Source organism: Ictalurus punctatus, chromosome 5, assembly GCF_001660625.3.
Source record: "Ictalurus punctatus breed USDA103 chromosome 5, Coco_2.0, whole genome shotgun sequence".
NCBI classification, from domain to species: Eukaryota; Metazoa; Chordata; class Actinopteri; order Siluriformes; family Ictaluridae; genus Ictalurus; species Ictalurus punctatus.
In genome coordinates, this window is record NC_030420.2 from 5,977,318 (window position 1) to 5,997,317 (window position 20,000).

Consider the following 20,000-nt stretch of genomic DNA (forward strand, 5'->3'; position numbering starts at 1 on the left):
ATTCAGGTGATTTTATGTATTTGGATTTCTAAATGCACCATGCAGAGTACTCATGGAAAAATTGGCACAAAATTAGATCACTGCCCAAATTCATATCATGGACTGAATATGTTGAATGCATGTAGAAATGTTTGCATGTGTACTTTTTGAAACATTGCCAAGCCAATTGAAGACAGATATAAGCTCATTATTGGAAGTTGGTGGGGTTTTTGTGGGGTTCATTTAATTTTTTTGCGAAAATAATATAGTATGATTATATTAGCTTTGGGTGAAGTGCGGTGAAAAATGTGGTTTTATTTCAAACAAACTAACAAACAAGCACAAAAAGTTTCACTTACAACTCAGTCTCTGTTTCAGAGAAATCGCTGAAGTGTGTGCTGCCGTTGGAGCGCGACGGTCTCGGCGATGGTTTTTCACTCTTGTCGCTGCTCTGAGTGCTTCCTAGACTTTCTTCCCCATCTTCCTGCGGCACAGGATCTGACCTTGTCCCTCGTGAACTGACAGGCTTCTGGAAAGCTCCATTTAAGCCTGCTTCTGTCAAGCCCAGAAAACAAGGACATCGAGTCCTAAGCTCCTTATAAAGGTAGTTCATGCTTGGCATTTGCATCCAGGGACATCCTAGAAGGCTCTTGAAGGCTGTACGAAATTCTTTGCTTCTGCAGTAGATTATGGGGTTGAGGCCTGAATTGATGTAGCCAAGCCAGTTTAATAATCGGAAAATGTCTGATGGTATCAGGGTGCGATTATAGGTGTCGATGATGTTGGCTACGAAGAAGGGCAGCCAGCAGAGAGTAAAGCATCCCATGATGATACCCAGCGTCTTCAAGGCCTTGTGCTCTTTCACAACAGATAATTTGGATGGCCTTCGTCGGGAGGATTTCCGTTTACCCGACGAAGCACTGCCACTGCTAGTAGTTGATGGTAGGTTGTTGTTGCCATTGCCTGCCACAATTTCATTCTGGAAACGCTGCCGGCTCTTCCCGATTAGCTGCACCTGCCTTGTAGCAATGGCAAACACCTTGGTGTAGACAAAGATCATGATGACTAGAGGGATGTAGAATGAAATGCCTGATGATACAATTGCGAAACCTTTGTTGGTGATGAAATCACAGCATTTCGGATCATTATAGCAACCACGAGCTTTAGTGTCATCAGCCTGCCAAATTTTGGTCATAATAGGGGGGAATGACGTGAGAGCAGACACAACCCACACTAAGCATACAATCAGTCGAACCCGCCACTTGCTAAGCAGCACTTTATGGCGTAGGGGTCTTGTGATTGCGATATATCGGTCCACTGCGATGGCACAAAGCGTCTCAATGCTGGCAGTCACACACAGGACGTCTACCGATGTCCAAAATTGGCACCAATCTTCACTGAGCTGCCAACTGCCTGTTACGACAATGGTAGCACCAAGCGGCACCACCATAACCCCCATGATGAGATCTGCACATGCCAATGACATGATAAAGATGTTGGTTACAGTCTGTAGCAGCGCTGTCCTTGCTATTGCAATGATGACCAGCAGGTTGCCCAAGATGATGATGATGACGATGATGATGACGATGATCACCACAGGAATCATGAATCTATAATCTGCATCACTATCAACGGAGGAAGAATTGGTGATGTTGCTCATGTTTGTAATTTAAAGGAGCATACAGACTCAAACGCTAACTCTCAGTTTTGAAGTTTACAAAGTGAACAAGCCCCAGTGATGAATGAAATAGCATTCCTGATATGCGTTACGGCCCCGAACGTGTACGTTAGAACACATACGCTTTCTCTGGCATGACTTGTGATCCTTTAGACTCCTTTAGAGTCTTAATTTGACACAGACATACTTGAGCAATCGGACGATCTTAAGATACCACAGTATCTTTCCTCTCCTAGAACACGACGTGTGATTCCTTTTTACTTCACCATCATTCATCCTGAAGAATACATCTGCCCCTGTGGAGTCCGTGCAGCGGATGTTTTCGAGATCTTCTTGATGTCTTGAAGAAGACCAACTGTTGAAGAAACACTTTGTGTTGGTTGAAATTAGTCCTTGCGAGACAGTAGTGTGGAGAGTCATGAAAAAGTGTCTTCACTTTTTTTTGGAAAAAATATCTTCATTTATCCAAAAGAAAAGCAGAGAAGCATTCATCTTGTTGGTGTAGTCCATTTGGTTGGGATTTTTAAATTTGCTGTTACTGCCTTGAGTGCAATAAACTGAAAGTGCTTCGACTACCAAAGCTCAAAGAGCACTGACACTCCTGCTCTGAATGTACGAGTGAACTGTGGCACTGCACCCTCGCTCTCTCTCTCTCACTCTGTTATTCCCTCCCACTCGTCGTTTCCCCCACCTCTCTCTCTCTCTCTCTCTCTCTCTCTCTCAGTAAATGTAACATTCAGCGTGCAGTATTTTGCTTGGGGAGGGGTATGTTTGGGGTGATGATGACAGCTGTGAACTGCGTCTGTGTTTGTTTCTTCCACAGCCCAATGCATACAGGACCAGTTAAACAAGACTGGTGTGTGAGATTATTTATTTTACTCTTGCTGATGCACAGACCTCATTTACCTCAACTTTATTGGGGGGGACTTTGCACAAAGCGCCTTTCCAAAGTGATAAAAAAAAATTGCAGTTTCAACAGTTTCTGCTTAAAGATCATTTCAGTTCAATAATGTCTGCTTGCTTCGTTTTGAGTTCTTCTTTATCTGCAGATTGGACAGATTATAAGTTTAACCTCGGACAGCAGCCACAACTGTACAGACCTGTTCACCTGCTGCCTGCCGAGAGCTGTTTTTGTTTTGCATCTCACTAATTTAAGTGGGTATCAATCAGAAGCTGTCGCGCATGTGTCAGAGAAATTGTCACGCTAATAACTGTTGTGCAAACGAATTGAGATATCTAAGAGCTCATTTCGAATAATTCACAATGTTATAAAAGGGACATTTCATTTATATAGCTCGCTCCACAGCGCTGTCGAATTCTCGATTCTGATTGGACAGAGTGGTGATTGATTTCCTATAACAGCAGCTCTGACAATAATTCTGGACGCAAGGTGTGTATTATTGCGCTTGCTGTAATATATTAGCCTTTCTAAAGTAACAGCTAATTCTTAGGGATTTGTACGGAGAACGGTATACATGAAAAAAAAAACGTGCGTAATTGTTGTCTGTGGTGAGACATTTATTTAGCAGTTTTGGAAGGAGTCGGTATTGTCAGCACTTTGTAACAGTCAGATGTAAAGCTGTCACTTTATGATTTCACGAAGTTATGTTTTGCAGTTTCCCAGGAACATGACAAGCTGCCGGGTTCTATCTTATAAACTACAAAAAGTTTTTTTTTTAAAAAAAACAAAACAAAGGAGAGAGACTGTTTATAGCTATTATGTCATAAGTGATAACAGGTAATAACTTTTGTGGACTTGGGCAGAAGTTCCACATTAAATGTAACTATAAACTGATAAAAAAATTATGACATTAATTGTTGGCATTTGCTTGGTATAAGAGGAATAAAACACTCATGTCTGGCGGCACCCTGTCACACCAACTCATCATTGATTATTTTCCTATAACAGCACATCCTCACCCTGTCAACATTTATACCTCACATAATTCAAGCTACATAGCCCACATAAGAATACAACAAGATAATGAAATGAGTCTTTACTGCTGTTTGTACGGTTGGTTAATATCCTAAAATAGATCCATTTCTGTTGCTTATGTAGAATTCGAAAGACACATATTTACGTCTAGATTGGTTTTGAATGTTGTGTTCAGTATTTTACTCAATCTTTTTTTTCTTCGCTTTCTTTGTTTTTCACGATGCTTCACTTTAGTCATTACACATTGCCATTTTGATGTCACCTCTGATTCCAGATTATGATGGTAGCCCTGATGTCTTTAGAAGGACATTCCTGTCTCACTAGTGTTGCAATACAATGGCAGCCACACGCCCACCTCCCCCTCCCCCTCCCCCGCCCCTCACTCACAGCACTAAAAATAATTGATGCTTATCAGATCTGCCACTCACGCCAACCCAGCTAAACCAGGAAGACCAATCAAGGCAGATGGTTGGCTCAGTGGGTAGTCTTGAAAAGAAAGCCTTGAGTAGTTCCTTCCTTTTTAACTCACACACACATGCGCATCCACAAAAAGGGCTGTCACTTTTATTTATTACCTAAACCACATTCCAGTGCGAGTAGACATTATTGTACTTGTTTTTTTCTTTTTTTCTCTTTGACAGATTTCATGTCAGCGTTGAACAACAAATCCTTGTTCTGATGTTTATTTAAATTTTTTCGAACGGTCATTGTTGCACAGAGGTGGGCACACAAGTGAGTGTGTGTGTTTGTTTTCACATGTGAACCTTCAGGGCAGGATTTCCTATGCATCAGTAAGTAATTCTGAACTCTGATCTAATCTGCCAGGCACTGATGAATGCTAGATTTCAGCAGAACAGTATGTGCAATACCATGCACTTGAATCATGGCCTACATTTCAACACTTAATCCTACCCAAAATTCAGCCAGAAATTTCATCATATCAGTACCACATCAGCACCAAATCAGGAAAGAAATACAGCCCTTCAATGTTCAGAGTGAAGTCCGTGTGCCAGAGTATGTTAAAGAACACATCAACAAGCACTGGGCTAATTTCTGTACAGCTCCAGGGTCTGCATCATGAGCTCAGGTTACCCTCTGTGAGGAATGTCCCATTTGAAACAGTTTTAACACTAGAATTGTCATAAAGTTCAGCCCCAGTAGTCATGCAGATTCAAACCTTGCTTATATATGATTGTAGCATGTAGAGGATCGTTATGCATCACCCAATGTACTATTATGGGAATCAAATGGAAACATTTAACAATTTAGTTGTAAAAGTACAGAAATGAAATTTATGAAATGGAACCATCTTGCCCCATCTGTCACCTGATCCTTACAGAACATATTATCTACAGGCCAAATTAATCATTATAAATGTTTTTTTTTGGGGGAAAAAAAAAAAAACAAAACAAAAAAACTATTGTCATTACTTTAACTAAATTGGTAAAATTGTGAATCTTAACGATGTCATGTGAATAAATTTACAGAAATTGAGTGTTTTATAATGTCAAATCAAAGTACAGTTACAGAGAGAGGGGTAGACCTATCTGAAAGGCAAACTCATTCAATTAAAAGCAACACGTAAAAAAACAAAAACAAAACAAAACAAAACAAAAAAAACCCAATAACATGTCACAATAGCAACAATTACACTGCATTGAGACTGAATGATTCCACTCAATTTCAGGTTGTGATGACTTATGAAGTTTACAATGGATTGTTATTAGGCTATGGCATTCTTAAATTACAACAATGTAAAACACTTAAATAACGATGAATTCAATTTGTATGTACAATTTATTTTTCAAAAAACAACAATGTTAAAGAATTAAGCCATTAAATATAATAATAAAAATAAACAGTAAACAGTAACACTATCCCTTTTCCCCAGAGTCTATTTCATCCTGAGGTAGCTAAACTAACACCTCCAATTCATGCTAATAGCCCCCCCCCCCCCCCTTTTTAGCTTCTGTTTTCCAAAATATGAAAAATTATATATAAATAAATAAAAATAAATTAAAAAATATTTAATATTTGTAAATATGATCATGTCAGACATCCTGTCATGTTAGTGTATTTTAGCTAACAGCTTCTGTTGTCCAAATAACTATAGTTAACAATAAGGAATGATGAACATTTAAGTCATATTTGATTTCAGCTAATAGCTAAAATGCGCTAACCTGACAGGATTTCTGACAGGATTTGAAGTCATATTTACAAATGTTCATCATTACTTATTGTTCCTTATTATTCCTTAACTCTAGCCGTTTGCCCAAAAGAAGCTAACCTAGCAGGATTTCCGAGAGGATGTTTAAGATATATTTACAAATGTTAATTATTTCTTACTGCTACCTCTACCTATTTAGCTAAAATAAGTCCTATTTACAAAATGTCTTTATTTATTTGTACTAATTCTAGCTATTAGCTAAAATAAGCTAACCTGACATGATTTCTGAGAGGATTTTGAAGTCTTTTCTTTTCTTTTTTTTTCTTTTTTTTTTTTACTGCTAACTCTAGATAACTGGCTTAGAGAATAAGTCCTGTTTACAAATGTTCACTATTTCATACTGCCTATAATTTGGCTAATATAATGTTCATAGTCCTCACTGCTAGCATTTCTAAGAGATTTCCTTTATTAAGTCATATTTCTGATGTTTACAACTAACATTACATGCTTACATACATCATCTAACCCGGGTTGATATGATTACTGGGTAAATTTTCAAGTCATATTTATTAACAGTAATAATCTGTACCACTATAGATAGCTAGTTAAACTAACTTGATAGGATTTCTGCTAACCCTAGATAGGGTTATCTAAGCTAAATGAAAAGGGTTTGTTTGTTTGTTTGTTTGTTTTTGTTGTTGTTTTTTAAAGTAGATTTTTAAGTCCTATACATCAATTTCCATATCTTCACTGTTAACTACAGGGTAGCAAGTTATAAATGTTCATCATGTTCACAACTAGCACTAGCTAGCAGACTAACATGAGGTAATGTTGCATTATTTCCGAGGGTTTTTTTTTTTTTTTTGTCTTTTTTTCTTTTAATATGTGAATGTTTGAATGTTGTAATCTTCGATGCCAATACCAATAACTGGCTAACTTGACAGGATTTTTGACAAGAATTTACGTTTTTATCTTGACTTAATTTTTTTTTGTTTTGCTAACTATTTGGCTAAATATGTTAATTTGACAGGAATTCTAGTGATTTATAAATGTTTATATTCTTCACTGTTTGCTAGATGGCCAATATATACAAACCTGATAGGATATCTGAGAAAACATTACCATTTTTAGTGCAATTATAAACATCTTTGGAGGTCGGCAGATCTCAGAAACCTTTGAATGGTAGGTAAAGTAAACAAGTAAATAAAAATAAATATACAAATAAAAACACACCACCATCTTATACAGTCCGTTTGTTTTGTTGTGCTTGTGGTATGTTCTTCTTGGCACGTTTGCTAGCAGAAATTGCCTCTTGTGAAAAATAAATACAGTTGTTAAGTGTAATTTATTATCAAGTAGCTGTGACATTAATTGGATTACGTGCACTTCATTTTTTGCATCAGGGTCATGTATCCACTGTTCTAGGGATTATTTTGCAACACTGACTACATTACATCATCTCTCACTTATGTGCTTGGATTGGCTTTCTGAGTAGAGAAGCTGCACGTTTAAGGAAAACCAGAAACATTAATCTCTTTCTTTCATTCATTATCTCTTGTGTCTGGAAATGCAATTATATAAAACAGCAGACAGTTAAAGTAGTATGTAGTTCAATTTACTCAGCATGCCATGGTATAGTCTAGATCATCAATTCAGGGAAAAACAAAAACAAATATATGCTAATATGCTTAACTGTTAACTATTGTTAAGTGAAATAATAAGTTTGGATGGATCCTAATGAATCCCAAATGCTTTTTTCTATTTTACCCACAAATCAACAGTCTTACAATTGCAAAGTCATGCATATTCCCATGACTCAACTTGCATGAAATGTGAAACTGGTTGAAATTAGGGTGATGGAACCAGTCTGAAGCGGTCACAATCATGCAAATCAAATGCAAAGTTTCCTTTTTTTTTTTTTATCTTCCCTGTCTTTGGCAACATTTTTTGGATGTTGCTTAGAAATACATTGGAGTGACAGAAGTGTGTTTCATGGGTCATTGATGATGTACTGTATGTATACACTGTATGTATACTGTATGCATAGACAGAGCTTGTGCAGATCACCCTATGATTTGTCCTCGTGCCTTTAATTGTTGAGACACATTTTCACATCCCAACCTTCATGTTGAGTTGATTTTCTCACCAGATAAATGGCAGTCTGGTGAGTATGGTGAACGTGTTCATCGCACACTGAATGTACTTCCTGCTGCAGTCCATAGAAACCACTGAGCAAAGTCAGCGTGCAAAAATGCAGATAATCATGATGGGTTTATGTGATTAATCAAAGCTTCGGCACATGAGAACTCATAGTAATGTTGATGTTTAAGCCTGGCGGAGCTGATTTGCTTGAATTAATTATAAGTTTATGGTTCACATGCTAAGAAATGAATCTTGCTGAGAGCATCGTGCCAAGAGGCCGTGACCCAGACTGTGGCTAAATTACCCTGGAGATTGTTGTTCTGTTTTTGACTGCAGGATTGTGTACTGTAAATATATAAGTAAAGAAAAACACACGACATGATGTGCTCTTATAGGACGTTCTTAATTTATACGTTTTTGCAATTTATTACTGAACACATCATCATTTCATTTGTTAAATACTGTAACAGTATGATTTTTTTTTTTTAAAAAGTCTATTATAATAGTTTATTATTTACCTCATATTATGTGGAGCCATAAAAGAATTACTATGGAAACAGCTGTTATGGAACTTTAATCAACTTCTAACTTCTGACTGATCAGAATCAAGACTTCACCAGAGCTGTGCTATAAATCCGTATAATTGTCGGTATAATCTGAATAATTGTTCAGTGATAACACAAAGTTGAGGCTTGGAATCGTATCTGTTTAAGCAGAGTGTACAGATGTGGAGGATGGACTAAAGGAGTAAAGCGCTGCTGCATCGCTCTCTTTAAGTACAGATGAGGTGAGGGCTAAATCCGGGAGGGTAGTCATGTGGCAGTGTGGATAATATAAAGCTAAATATAAACATATAAAACAAACAAACAAAAAAAGTCAGCTTAGAATTTAATCATAAAATAAATCTTTTGCACAACTGAAAGTGAAGTTATTGAATATAAATATTGGTATTGATATATGAACGTGTCATGAACGTGTCATTAGCGAAAGGCTCATATTAACTTGGGCTGAGTTTAATTAAATCGAGCACTTCAAGCAAGACGGTCTGTTGGCCTGACATTATGAATTATTACTGTCTTTGCTCTCATCGCAGCAACCTATTACGTAATGCATCTGTCACAGTCAAAGGAAAGTATGGATCACTGAGCACCGTGGAGTGTGTGTGAAAAACAGATTGTCCTTCTGTCATAGTGCCAGTGTTTGCGTACCATTTTAGCTATTCCTATGTAACAGTGTTCATGGACATATTTCTGTGGATTTGTAAACTTTGCGTAAACATAAGAATGTTTGTGTGTGTGTGTGTGTGTGTGTGTGTGTGTGTGTGTAGCCTTCACACTGGTGATAACAGTGCAAGTCGATCGAGCAACCATTAGTACTGAATCTGACATGCTCGGCAGGTGGTTATTAGTCCATGCGTGAGAAGATGGCATAGCTTTCGTGCTAGTCAAAGGCCGAGAGAAGACTGGCACAGCTGGGCTTGTTGATAGACAGTGGACATTTTTCAGCGAGGTGGAATGGCAAGCTCTGTTTTCATGCTCAAGTGAGGCTATTTTTCCCACAGCGAGTACAGGGAGGCTCCCACTTTCTCATATGGGAAGTAAAGGATGGCTAGCATGCCAGCGAAGGACAGTCTTAAGGAGTGAAGAAAGAGAATAGGTTTGGCATTGAATTAAGCTCGAATATCACTTAAGTAGACCAGTAGTGTGCAATGAGGTCTTAACCTTTTAAAGTTCCAATTGCGGCCTGCTGTCACTGAGAGCAGGGGAAACAGCGACAACTCAAACAATACAGGAAAAAAAGGTTGTTTTTTTCCCCTAACATTTTTAAGACAGCACAATATTTCATGGCTGCAAATCCAGAAGGACAAGTCTTAAGCACATCTAAAGAAATTCTGTAAAGCAAAGCTGCTTTCAAAAGCAAGGTGCTTTCAAAATGCACCTTAAATGTGATATAGCACTCGGCGCAATTCCAGTAAAAACAAATAGAAACATCCATCCATCCATCCATCCATTTTCCATACCGCTTATCCAACACAGGGTGTAGGGACTGGGGGAGGATACTGGATTACCTGGAGGAAACCTCTGAAGCACTGGGAGAACATACAAGCTCTGGGAAAAGAACCAAATACCTGAGAGGTACATGTGAAAAAACCCAAACTATATAACTATATAGCTATATAAGCATGCTGTGATTAGCCCTCTTTTGTTCTGCAGTATAGGTCATGGTTACGTCATATAGAGTATATGCATGAGTTTTTGATCTAGAGATGGTGTCTCAATGTGGCTAGTGCCAGTGCTGTGTTTGCTCTGTTGCAAACATTTTGCTTCTGTTTTATCTGATTGTGGGTTTTCTCTTTCAGCTTTTCTTTCTGTGGGAAAGAAAGACTTTGTCACCTTTTCAACCGTCATACGGTTTTAGATGAATTTCCGCACTAAAATGCACAAGGTGATGTGCGAATGACCGGTTTTTAAAAAGGGATTACACAGCGAAAGAGAGAAATGTATGTAATGAGAAAAAAAACAACAACAACAAAAACCACACCCACATGCCTGGCACAGTTTTGCGCAAAATAAAAGCAATATTTTAAGAATGTTGACAAAATATAAATGCGAATGGTCTGCGTTTCCGTTAAATGTTGTTATGCGAGAAAATCTGGGTTTTCTCCTCTCGTGATAGTCATTACAATTAAACATGGCGACAAATCTCCAAGATCTGATGAGTGTTGGCATGGTGATTTCAATTGCATCCACAGCAATAGCCGTGGTAGTGTTTAATAGAAAGCGATGAGGGGATGTAATGCAAGCAATCATGGAAAGGCAAGCTCCTTATACCTGGCAGTGGCCACGTATCCGGGATTTCTGGGTGATCATAGTCTGCAATGATTTTACAAAAGTCCTGTGGATCCAAATCTTCAGAATGATTCGCTTTACATTTGATGAGTCATGCAACATAATAATACCGCTCGTGGCGCCTGCCATATCATGCCCGAGAGAGCCAGTTCCGACGGAGAAATGTGTTTCCATTGAATTTTTTTTTCAAAATATTGCTTTGTCGAATTGTCTGAAAAACCACCTCATGCGAGCGTATAAACTTTTGTGCAATATTTGAGGTTTTTTTTTGACGGTGAGACTGATCCTACTTCTTGGTTTACTGCTTTTCAAACGCTGTGTTCATTATGTGTATTTGGTACGAAAGCTACGCCCTATCAAGCGTGGCCAAAACGAGACAAAATGTGTCCTTTATTATGAAACACATAAGCAGAGATGTAGATGGGGCCGCAGGCGATTATTTAAAAAATAATAATACAAATTACCAACCATTATTAATGATGCAGTTCTGTGCATATACACTTGATTTATGGCATATTTACTAATAACTAAAATGGTCAGATTACTATTATTACTATACTATTATATACTATTATAACTAAGATATTATGATTATTCAACCAATTTAGAGCTCCTCTTAAGCCTATTATACATAAGACTACAGCTGTGCTGTGTTCATTGTTCTGTCCAAGTGGCGTTCACACCGGACAACTGTAAATCACAAATAAGCATGAAACAAAAGCATAATCTTGTGCAGGACAGTTCTGATTACTAGCTAGATACACTACAAAATACAAAATGTTCATGCACATATTCATAAATACTGCAGTGTATACCCATAATTCTCTGTGGTAGCACAGTGGTTAAGACATTGAGTTACTGGTAGGAAGGTCGTGAGTTCAAACCCTAGCCCTGCCAAGCTGCCACTGTTGGGCCCTTGAGCAAGGCCCTTAACCCTCTCTGCTCCAGGGGCGCTGTATCATGGCTGACCCTGTGCACTGACCCCAACTTCCTGACATCCTGGGGTATGTGAAGAAAAGAATATCACAGTGCAGTAATGTATATGTGATCAATAAAGACTCATTTTCATTATCATTATATTAAATCTCCTGGCTTTGAAAAGCTGCAGAGCAATGCACAAAGTCCAGTCCTCTCATTAGATTCATTGAGTGCAGTTGTGGGCTTTTAAACACAGTAATTCAGAAAGCATCATAATGTGTAAATGTAAAGAACATGTTCATCTTTACCTCTTTGATGTATAACTTGATGTATAAGTTTTTATAAATTTTTTTTAAAGATGTCTTAATCATGTTTTCAAACTGGTTTAATGAAAGTTACCTAGCAACCTGCGGATTGTGTGGATTTTTAAAGTAGTAAGGCTGTCATTTATATTTATTCCCATGCTATGAATTATTGGCATCTGTCATGTCACAGCAAACCTTTGACTACATTTCCCATCCTGCACTGCGGCCTACAAACATGGCCGCCATGGACTGCAATTCCCAGAACACTCACATTCATTCTAATCATGCACACCTGCATCAAATTCACAAGCACTCACAATTGTAGTATAAAGAGACTGTTTGAACACAATGACTGTGACGTATTGAGTGTTCTCACCGTACCAAGCGTTTGTACCCTGTTCCTCGTCCTTTGATGTTCTTTGATCTTGTTTCTGATTTCTCGTTCTCAAGTCTCACCTTGCCTCGTTCATGCCTGTTTGTTGATCACCTGACCCATTGCCTGTTTTTGACCATGCTATTGTCTCATGATTTGGATTTGTCTGCCTGACTCTCTTTATTAAAAGCTCTTATCTGCACTTGCTTCTGTCCTAAACTTCATTACATGGAATACTTGACAGCGTGGTAGTGTTGGGAGGAGATTTCGTGATGATTTTGCGCGCCTTAAACTAGGGAGACAGTCTAAACAAGATTGAGAACCCCTTAAAGCTAACACCTGTCTGGGGTAAATGACACTCTTTCATTGCTGTGTTTGAAGTATTGTGAGGAAGAAAAGAGCATACACTTATAGAAGCCAAAATAGCAAAAGTCCAGATCAGAATTAGCCAGAGAAACGAAACAAAGTTAGCTTTTTGTTTGTTTGAGCACTTTTGCAAAATAGATTATTATTAATGTAATGGGTATTTCCAAAAACGTGCCTTAATCCTGGCATGAGCGAAGGCTAAAAAAAGAAACGATTGTCCATTCATCTCAAATTCCTTCATTGTGAATACCACGCACCTGAGCTTCATATGAAAGCTTGGAATAGCCCAAGAATATTTTTGCGTATGGCTTCGTGTCGAGCTGTGTATGGATAAACGGATAAAAATGTTTGTCGATGAGAATGACAGAGGGAGGATGGATTACTGACAGTCCCATCAGAAGCATGTTATTCTTGGCCAGGTAGGATTATCTCACTGATACTGAATTAGCTCTGCCCCATGAGATTTCATAAGAGCGTTACGTGCACCTTGCTCCACATAACAGAGATGTGATACGCAGAAATCTTCCAGGAGATCTGTTTCATCTTGGCCACTGAGTGAGTTATTGTGAAGCCTGTTCTTCAGATGATGATAAGGAACATGGAGTGATATTACATATAAAGATTATAAAGGACAATTGAATGATGAAATCTGAAGTTCAACATGATATTTAGTGTATTAAAGTTCTATGCTCTACTTAGATCAAGAATAACCCCTAATTTTGGTTCAGGGTTTTTAGTTTTTAATATTGAAACAGCTGGAATTGTGGAACATTTGAGGAAACACATGTGGCCTTTTTTGCTGGTAGCATTGCCACCTCACACTTCCAACAAGGTCATGCTGGTGGTTGGATTATCTATAGGCAAGAGGCAATCCACTAAAGCCACGATGCGAGACATATCCCAATACAGGCATCACCAGATGATATTGAAGAGGTGAACAAATCATGGAAGCCCTGTGATGGACTGGTTTCATTCAAGGTGCATTTAAGCCTGGCATAAACTTAAGGATCCTCCACGACCTTGACCCTGATGATAAGTATTTTGACCTGTACTAACTGCTTCTACACTATCGAGTCGTTGAGCAGCACCTCTAGAAAGCAGCCACAACCCTGACCAGGATAAATCAAAGTGATTATTTAAGATGAACGAACAAATAAATTTATTAATATTCCACCAGATGATTGTAAATGCTTACGTGGTTTATAAAGCTGAAGCACATTTGAATGATGAAATCTAAAGTTAAACACGATAAGCTCCAATTTTGATTTAAGACAGCAGATGTTTCTTTTTAAACATTAAAACAGTTAGCAATAAATCATGTATAAAGGTCGATAGTTGTGGGGGAATGAAGTAAGTGAAAATGTCTACATCTTACGCTTTGGTATTCATTGTAACCTTGGATGGCTTACACAAGGGTTGGGCTTGAATCCAGCATACTTGGGTGATTTCCCTGCTCAAAAACTCTTGGTTCATCTCACCAGTCGATGACTAGTTGTTGTATTGCGCCGAGGATGAATCATTGAGTGTGAAATGCAAAGGTTTAATGTAAGGTTTGATGATCTGGGCTGAGTCTTTTCTAAAAGCAACAAGGTCTAAAAATGTGTATACAATTATAAGACCAGCCTGCGTATTCGTAATTTGTGTATCAGGGTTCCTTTATGATCACAAGGCTTTTCCCAAACTGTGTGAGATGTTTTCCACTTATGCCCCGGGTATTCCAAGCTGTGAATCAGCAGGAATAAAATATATACAAAAGACCACATTGAAAATCTGGGATTGTTTTTTTGTTTGTTTGTTTGTTTGTTTGTTTTTAACATTAAAAATGAGAAATAAACCAAAACTTCTAGAATTTCGAAATACATAAAACACAGAAAGTGTGTCGATATCTTGAATGTTTAATATTGATGACTCTGCACTCTTTCTAGATCCCTCTTTAAATGGCAGTCCCTCCGAGATTTGGAGATTTAGCGATTGCAGAAATGAATGCAAAATCAAGCAAACTATTTAGAGGAACTTGCAATTTTTCAAAATTACCGCAGATTTTACACAGATTTAAGCCAAGACGCATCACGTGACATCACAGCGTGCATTCGGCCAAAGTCCTCTTTGATTCACGTGCATCGAACGTGAGTACAGCTAAAAGGTTTCGTTTACCCACAAACATCGCTTCGAAAGACAATTTCATACAATTGCGATTCCACCAATTCAAGTAGTTTTCTGCAAAAATGCACAAATACTCAACAAATTGCATCACAAATTTTGAATAAAGCCACTGTAAAATCAAGTATTTTTGGCCACAACAATCGCAAAAAACTACAAGAGAAACTGTACGGACTGAAATGTGAGCAAATGTGTGATATTGAACATGTCAACTGCTTTGTGAGAAAGGTCCGATTTTCCTCATGCCTAATCTCGCGTGTGTTCAGATGACACTCCGATGGATTTGATCTAAAATGGATCCTAAGATTTAAGCAAATAACGGGGCGTACCAAGTACCTACCGTATACATACCAAATACGAAGAAACACTGACATTCATGTAAGATTTTACTTTTCAACTCAAGTTGTTATCAATAATATATTTTGTAATGAAAATTGTTGCATTAAAGTAGAAAAGAATGCAAAACAGATGCATTTTCACTAGTGCGCTCAGACATTTGGACCCCACTGTATATCTATGAAAAATTGTTACACAAATTTGGTATGTACCAATTATGGATGGCTGTGACCAGGCTGTACATTGATCACTGTGTTTACTGTCAAATATGATTTTAACTTTACAATCATTTGTGGAAACTAGGCCATGCCAATTATGTAGTTAGACTCGCATAATTAATGAAAATGTTGAGGCAAGTGAAGTAGAAATGGACTACCCATGTGAGGTGAAAAAAATCTTAAGTCTGGAGTTTGTTGGCTTTGGCTTTTAGAGCTACAACTGAAAAGAAAAAAAAAGAAATGAGGAGAATACTAGACTGTTCAAGAAACCTCATAGCAGTTCATGTGTTTTGCTATAAGATGGGTCCTGAGATACTGTGCTGTAGAGTAAGTCATGTTTTTCAAGAACTCACATACTGTATCTTGGGCCATATTCAAAGGCAATACATATGCAATCTTACTGATAGTGATCTAAAGAGTAAAGACAGATCCTTTCAGATGGACATCTTTTATTGAAAGAAAATAACAAATAATTGACTATATACACATTATATACCAGCCACTGGTAATATACAGGCGCTAATAGGAGGGAGCGACTGTACTCCATGCTCATACTATATGCAATTATCCAATCAGCCAATCATATGTCAGCAATGCCGGCAATATATATATATATATATATATATATATATATATATATATATATATATATATATATATATATATATATATATATAATATACAGTATATACCTAATGTATAATCTGTTTTTGATAGATAGTTTGATAGATGATGGATCGGTAGAACGATAGATAGATTTTTCTTTTGCTTTTGTGTTTTTGTACTTTTTAAATTCCTTTTCATAACTTTTATGATTTTAAAAAAATAACTTTTATGACATTTATAACACTATATATAGCGGACAGGTAGGGAATGTGAATGATAAAAATGTTTCTGAACACTATAGCTACTTTGAACAAGAGAACTATTCTGTAATAACAGATACTATTTTACATGTAAAACATTGCAGTTGCAGTCCATTCGTCTTGCGTTCTAAAAACATTCACATACGAATGATGTAAATTTTGACGAAGGGTGTGTCTCGTTAGCCATGACATTGTTAAATCAATCAGAGGGACACCTGCACTTGCTTCTTTTTACGTTCATGTCTATGTCAGCTGCCGTGAGATCACCGGGACGTACTGCTCTGACTCTCAGCCACTCACTGAACAGAGCAGATGCAGAGAGAGGTGCGAGTGCGGTGTGAAAGCAATACCTCACGCTTACAGGACAGTACTGGAGACATTTGGAAAGTCATTAAGATTTGTCCACAAAGTTGCCAGATTTGTCGTGAGGTGCTTTTTTTTTTGCAAAAAAAAAAAAAGTCGCTAAAGGGGTTTGAAAAGTCGCTAAGTTGGTGACACTGGTCTGCACTGACAGCTAGATAAAAGTCAGGTTAAGCTCCGCCTCTCCAGAGCAAAAAGAAAATAGCCTACAGAGGAAGAGGGAACGCGGGGTTTTTCCTTTTACGCACATTCTATATGAAAAGCAATAAAATAGACCGAGTACCCAAATGATGCCCTGTCTGTGGTTTGTTCTTGAAAACAATTTGCGCCCCTTCTGATCTCTCCTGGTTTCTGATCCCTCCCGGTTGACAACCACTGCTCTAAACTAAAGAGGACTAAAGAGGAGAGGGGCCATCCGGCTTTTTATCAGCGCTCAGTTCAAAAGCCTGATGGTATCCCTGATGGTATGGTATGGGGTGCATTAGTGCCTGTGGAATGGGCAGCTTGCACATCTGGAAAGGCACCATCAATGCTTAGAGGTATTTACAGGTTTTAGAGCAACATATGCTTCCATTCAGATTCCATCCCATCTTTACTTCTGAGAGATTCTGCCTCTCTATGATACTCTTTTTATACCCAATCATTTTACTCACCTGTTGCCAATTAACATAATTAGTTGCAAAATGTTCTTCCAGCTGTTTCTTTTTAGTAACACTTATTTTTCCAGCCTTTAGTTGCCCCCGTCTCAACTTTATTGAGACCTGTTGTGGCCATGAAATTCCAAATGACCTTTTTTTTTTTTTTTTTTTTAAATGGTACATTTCCTCAGTTTAAATAGTTGATGTTTAATGTTTTCTATGTTCTATTGTGAATAACATATGGGTGTGTGAGATATGCACATCATTGAATTCTGTTTTTATTCACGTTTCACACAGCGTCCCAACTTTTTTGGAATTGGGGTTGTACATGGAATGTATAAAATTTACAGTGATTTACAGTTATAGAGACAAACTGTCCGGAATACACTTTATTCCATTCACTTTTTCAAAATGAGCTCAGCTGGACACGTAAATCCTTGAGTTATATGTCAGCTACTTGGCAGAAATAAAATGAGAAATTCAGCTCAGCTCTTCCCACCCAGTCAAATGCAGTTGATCATTCCTTGACAAAGCAGCTGGGTTCTTGAACATTTATTGGTCACCGAGGGACTAAAATGATAATAATCACGTTTGTGCAATAAGGAGTGACAGTCTACATTTTGATCCTTTTGATCCGCCTCCCATAGAGGTATGGTACTGTAGAAGTCATACCTCTGGGTTTTGTACACATTTTTTACACATATTAACACTGAGCACAAGACCAGCTCTTTCACAACCCTACCTCTGAGAGTTCACACTTAAAGACCTTCTTATAATGTTCGTGCTTAAACCCCCCTGAGACAGCTTTCTCAACACGCGATGTCTCAGTGGGGAAACGCTGCCCCAGAACATTCACACCATCTCCGGAAAAGAAAAACACGTCATCATATATGTCACGTCAGTATGCACTCGGCGTTTTTTCCGAATGCCTCGTAAACTCGTTTTCCTCCTGGGTTGTGAGCCATTTCCATATGAGACCTTTCCCAGTGTTGTCTTCAGAAAGCATCAAAAGCAGCGAGGTTTACAAACCTGTGCTTCTGTCCTTCAAAGGAAGGAAGTGCACATTTTAAAGTGTATGCATCTTAAAGTCGGCTCGATGCTGCCAGCCCCAGGCCTGTGAGTTATGTTTACCAAGAGCCTTCCGGAGGTTCCTCATGGGAATGGCCAGTTAATTAGCAGAGAAAATGTGTTCGGTCACTGGAAGTGAATTAGAGGCCTGTCTAGATAGTAAAATGCAAGTTGATCCTGGTCCTCGGGGAGAAGTGTAGAACTCGAGATTAAAGATAAGCTGTTAGATCTGAAGCTGTCACAGAAAGACCAAAAGTGTATGAAGAGAGAGAACCTATACACACCTGTCACATCCTGATTTATTAAAATCCCATATAAAGAAAAAGTTGAACATAATATTTAAATAGGATTCTCTATTCTATATATCTGCGTTCTCTACATCTGTGGAAGTATAAAACATCATTGAATGTTTGCGTTAGCCGCTGTTGGAGCAGGGGTCAAATATGCAGAAGGTGCTGGAAAAGCAAAGAATGTGCAGGACCTGGAGGATTTTTCTGAAGAACAGTGGGCAGTTTAACTGCTCAGGTCAAACAAGTGACTCATGAAGAACTATCATAAAACATAAAAACAGTCATTGATCACCCAGGTAACGACACACTGTATTAATAATCAAGTGTATGTCGTCTTTTGAACTGGTTCATTTGTGGGAATTCAGTTATTATTGTGTCTTGTGGACTATATGTAAACATATGCTGTGCACTATAAAACTGGATAAGTTCATTTAGCTCAAAAAATTTGAGGAAACTAATTACCTCAAAATTTTTACGTTGATAAATCAATTTCTTTAAGCCAAATACACTTAAATATAACAAGTTTGAGTTACATGTTGAAGTTTAAGTTTTAAGTGTATTTGGCTTAAAGAAATTGATTTATCAACGTAAAAATTTTGAGGTAATTAGTTTCTTCAAATTTTTTGAGTTAAATGAACTTATCCGGTTTTACAGTGTGTGAAATATCTTATTCAGGGCAGAACTAAATAATAATTTAAAAAAAACCATTCGTAAACTCATGATCTCAACTGTAATATACTGCCTTCCTTTTGGAGAATATTCCATGCTGTTAGGATAGAATTCCAGAATGGTTTTGATTGCTCGGCTTTTATTGATTTGTCACTTTGGCTGGTAGTAAAAAATGATACACTTGTGTTTGACATGGAAATCAACAAGTCAAATTAAAAGAGCATGTAGAGTACATAACAGTTTTTTCAGCAGCTCTGAGATTGGACAGCAATTCAGAAAAACCTACCAGTAAGCCCCGGTGTGTTTATTGGACATGTAAAAAAGATACAAAATTTTTTGTGCATGCGAAAAAAAAAAAGAAAAAAAAAAAAGAGTCTGCTTTAACAGAAAATAATGAAATCTGTGGACCTGAACATCATATCTGCACTGACAAGAGCCTGGGTGGCCTGACGCTTATTTATATTGCATCGTTTCAGACCTTCCCATATCAGGTACTGAGACAATATTAATCCTTGTTAAACATTAACAAACTGTTCGCCACTGCAGAAATGATTAAAGACAATATTTCCACATGGCTGAAAGAATGCCAGTGTAAATGTGGTATGAAGTTTTCATATTTCTGTCTCGAGCTCTATCTCGGTCTTCGTATGAGGGTTGTCGTGACAGGGCTGTTTATGTGTAA

The 20,000-nt window shown here is 37.8% G+C and overlaps 2 protein-coding genes across 5 annotated transcripts in view; both read right to left on the reverse strand.

Annotated features, from left to right (window-relative positions):
* Positions 1–2,312, reverse strand: part of adrb3a (adrenoceptor beta 3a) — a 38,900-nt gene extending 36,588 nt beyond the window's left edge. For 2 of the 3 annotated variants that reach the window (XR_006982521.2, XM_053680133.1), the window contains exon 1: positions 339–2,312. Coding sequence is in view for 2 of the 3 variants with exons in the window: in XM_053680133.1 (XP_053536108.1) it covers positions 339–1,639 (1,301 nt within the window). In the remaining variant the exon portion in view is untranslated. The remainder of the gene's footprint in view (positions 1–338) is intronic. The other variant, XM_017468320.3, reaches the window with a different exon arrangement.
* Positions 1–20,000, reverse strand: part of npm2a (nucleophosmin/nucleoplasmin, 2a) — a 182,907-nt gene that overhangs the window by 38,593 nt on the left and 124,314 nt on the right. Inside the window, exon 1 of one of the 2 annotated variants that reach the window (XM_053680134.1) lies at positions 339–423. The exons of the other annotated variant lie outside the window; for it this stretch is intronic. The gene's annotated coding sequence lies outside the window, so the exon portion shown is untranslated. Of the gene's footprint in view, positions 1–338; positions 424–20,000 lie in introns of those variants that run through there. 2 annotated transcript variants of the gene reach the window in all.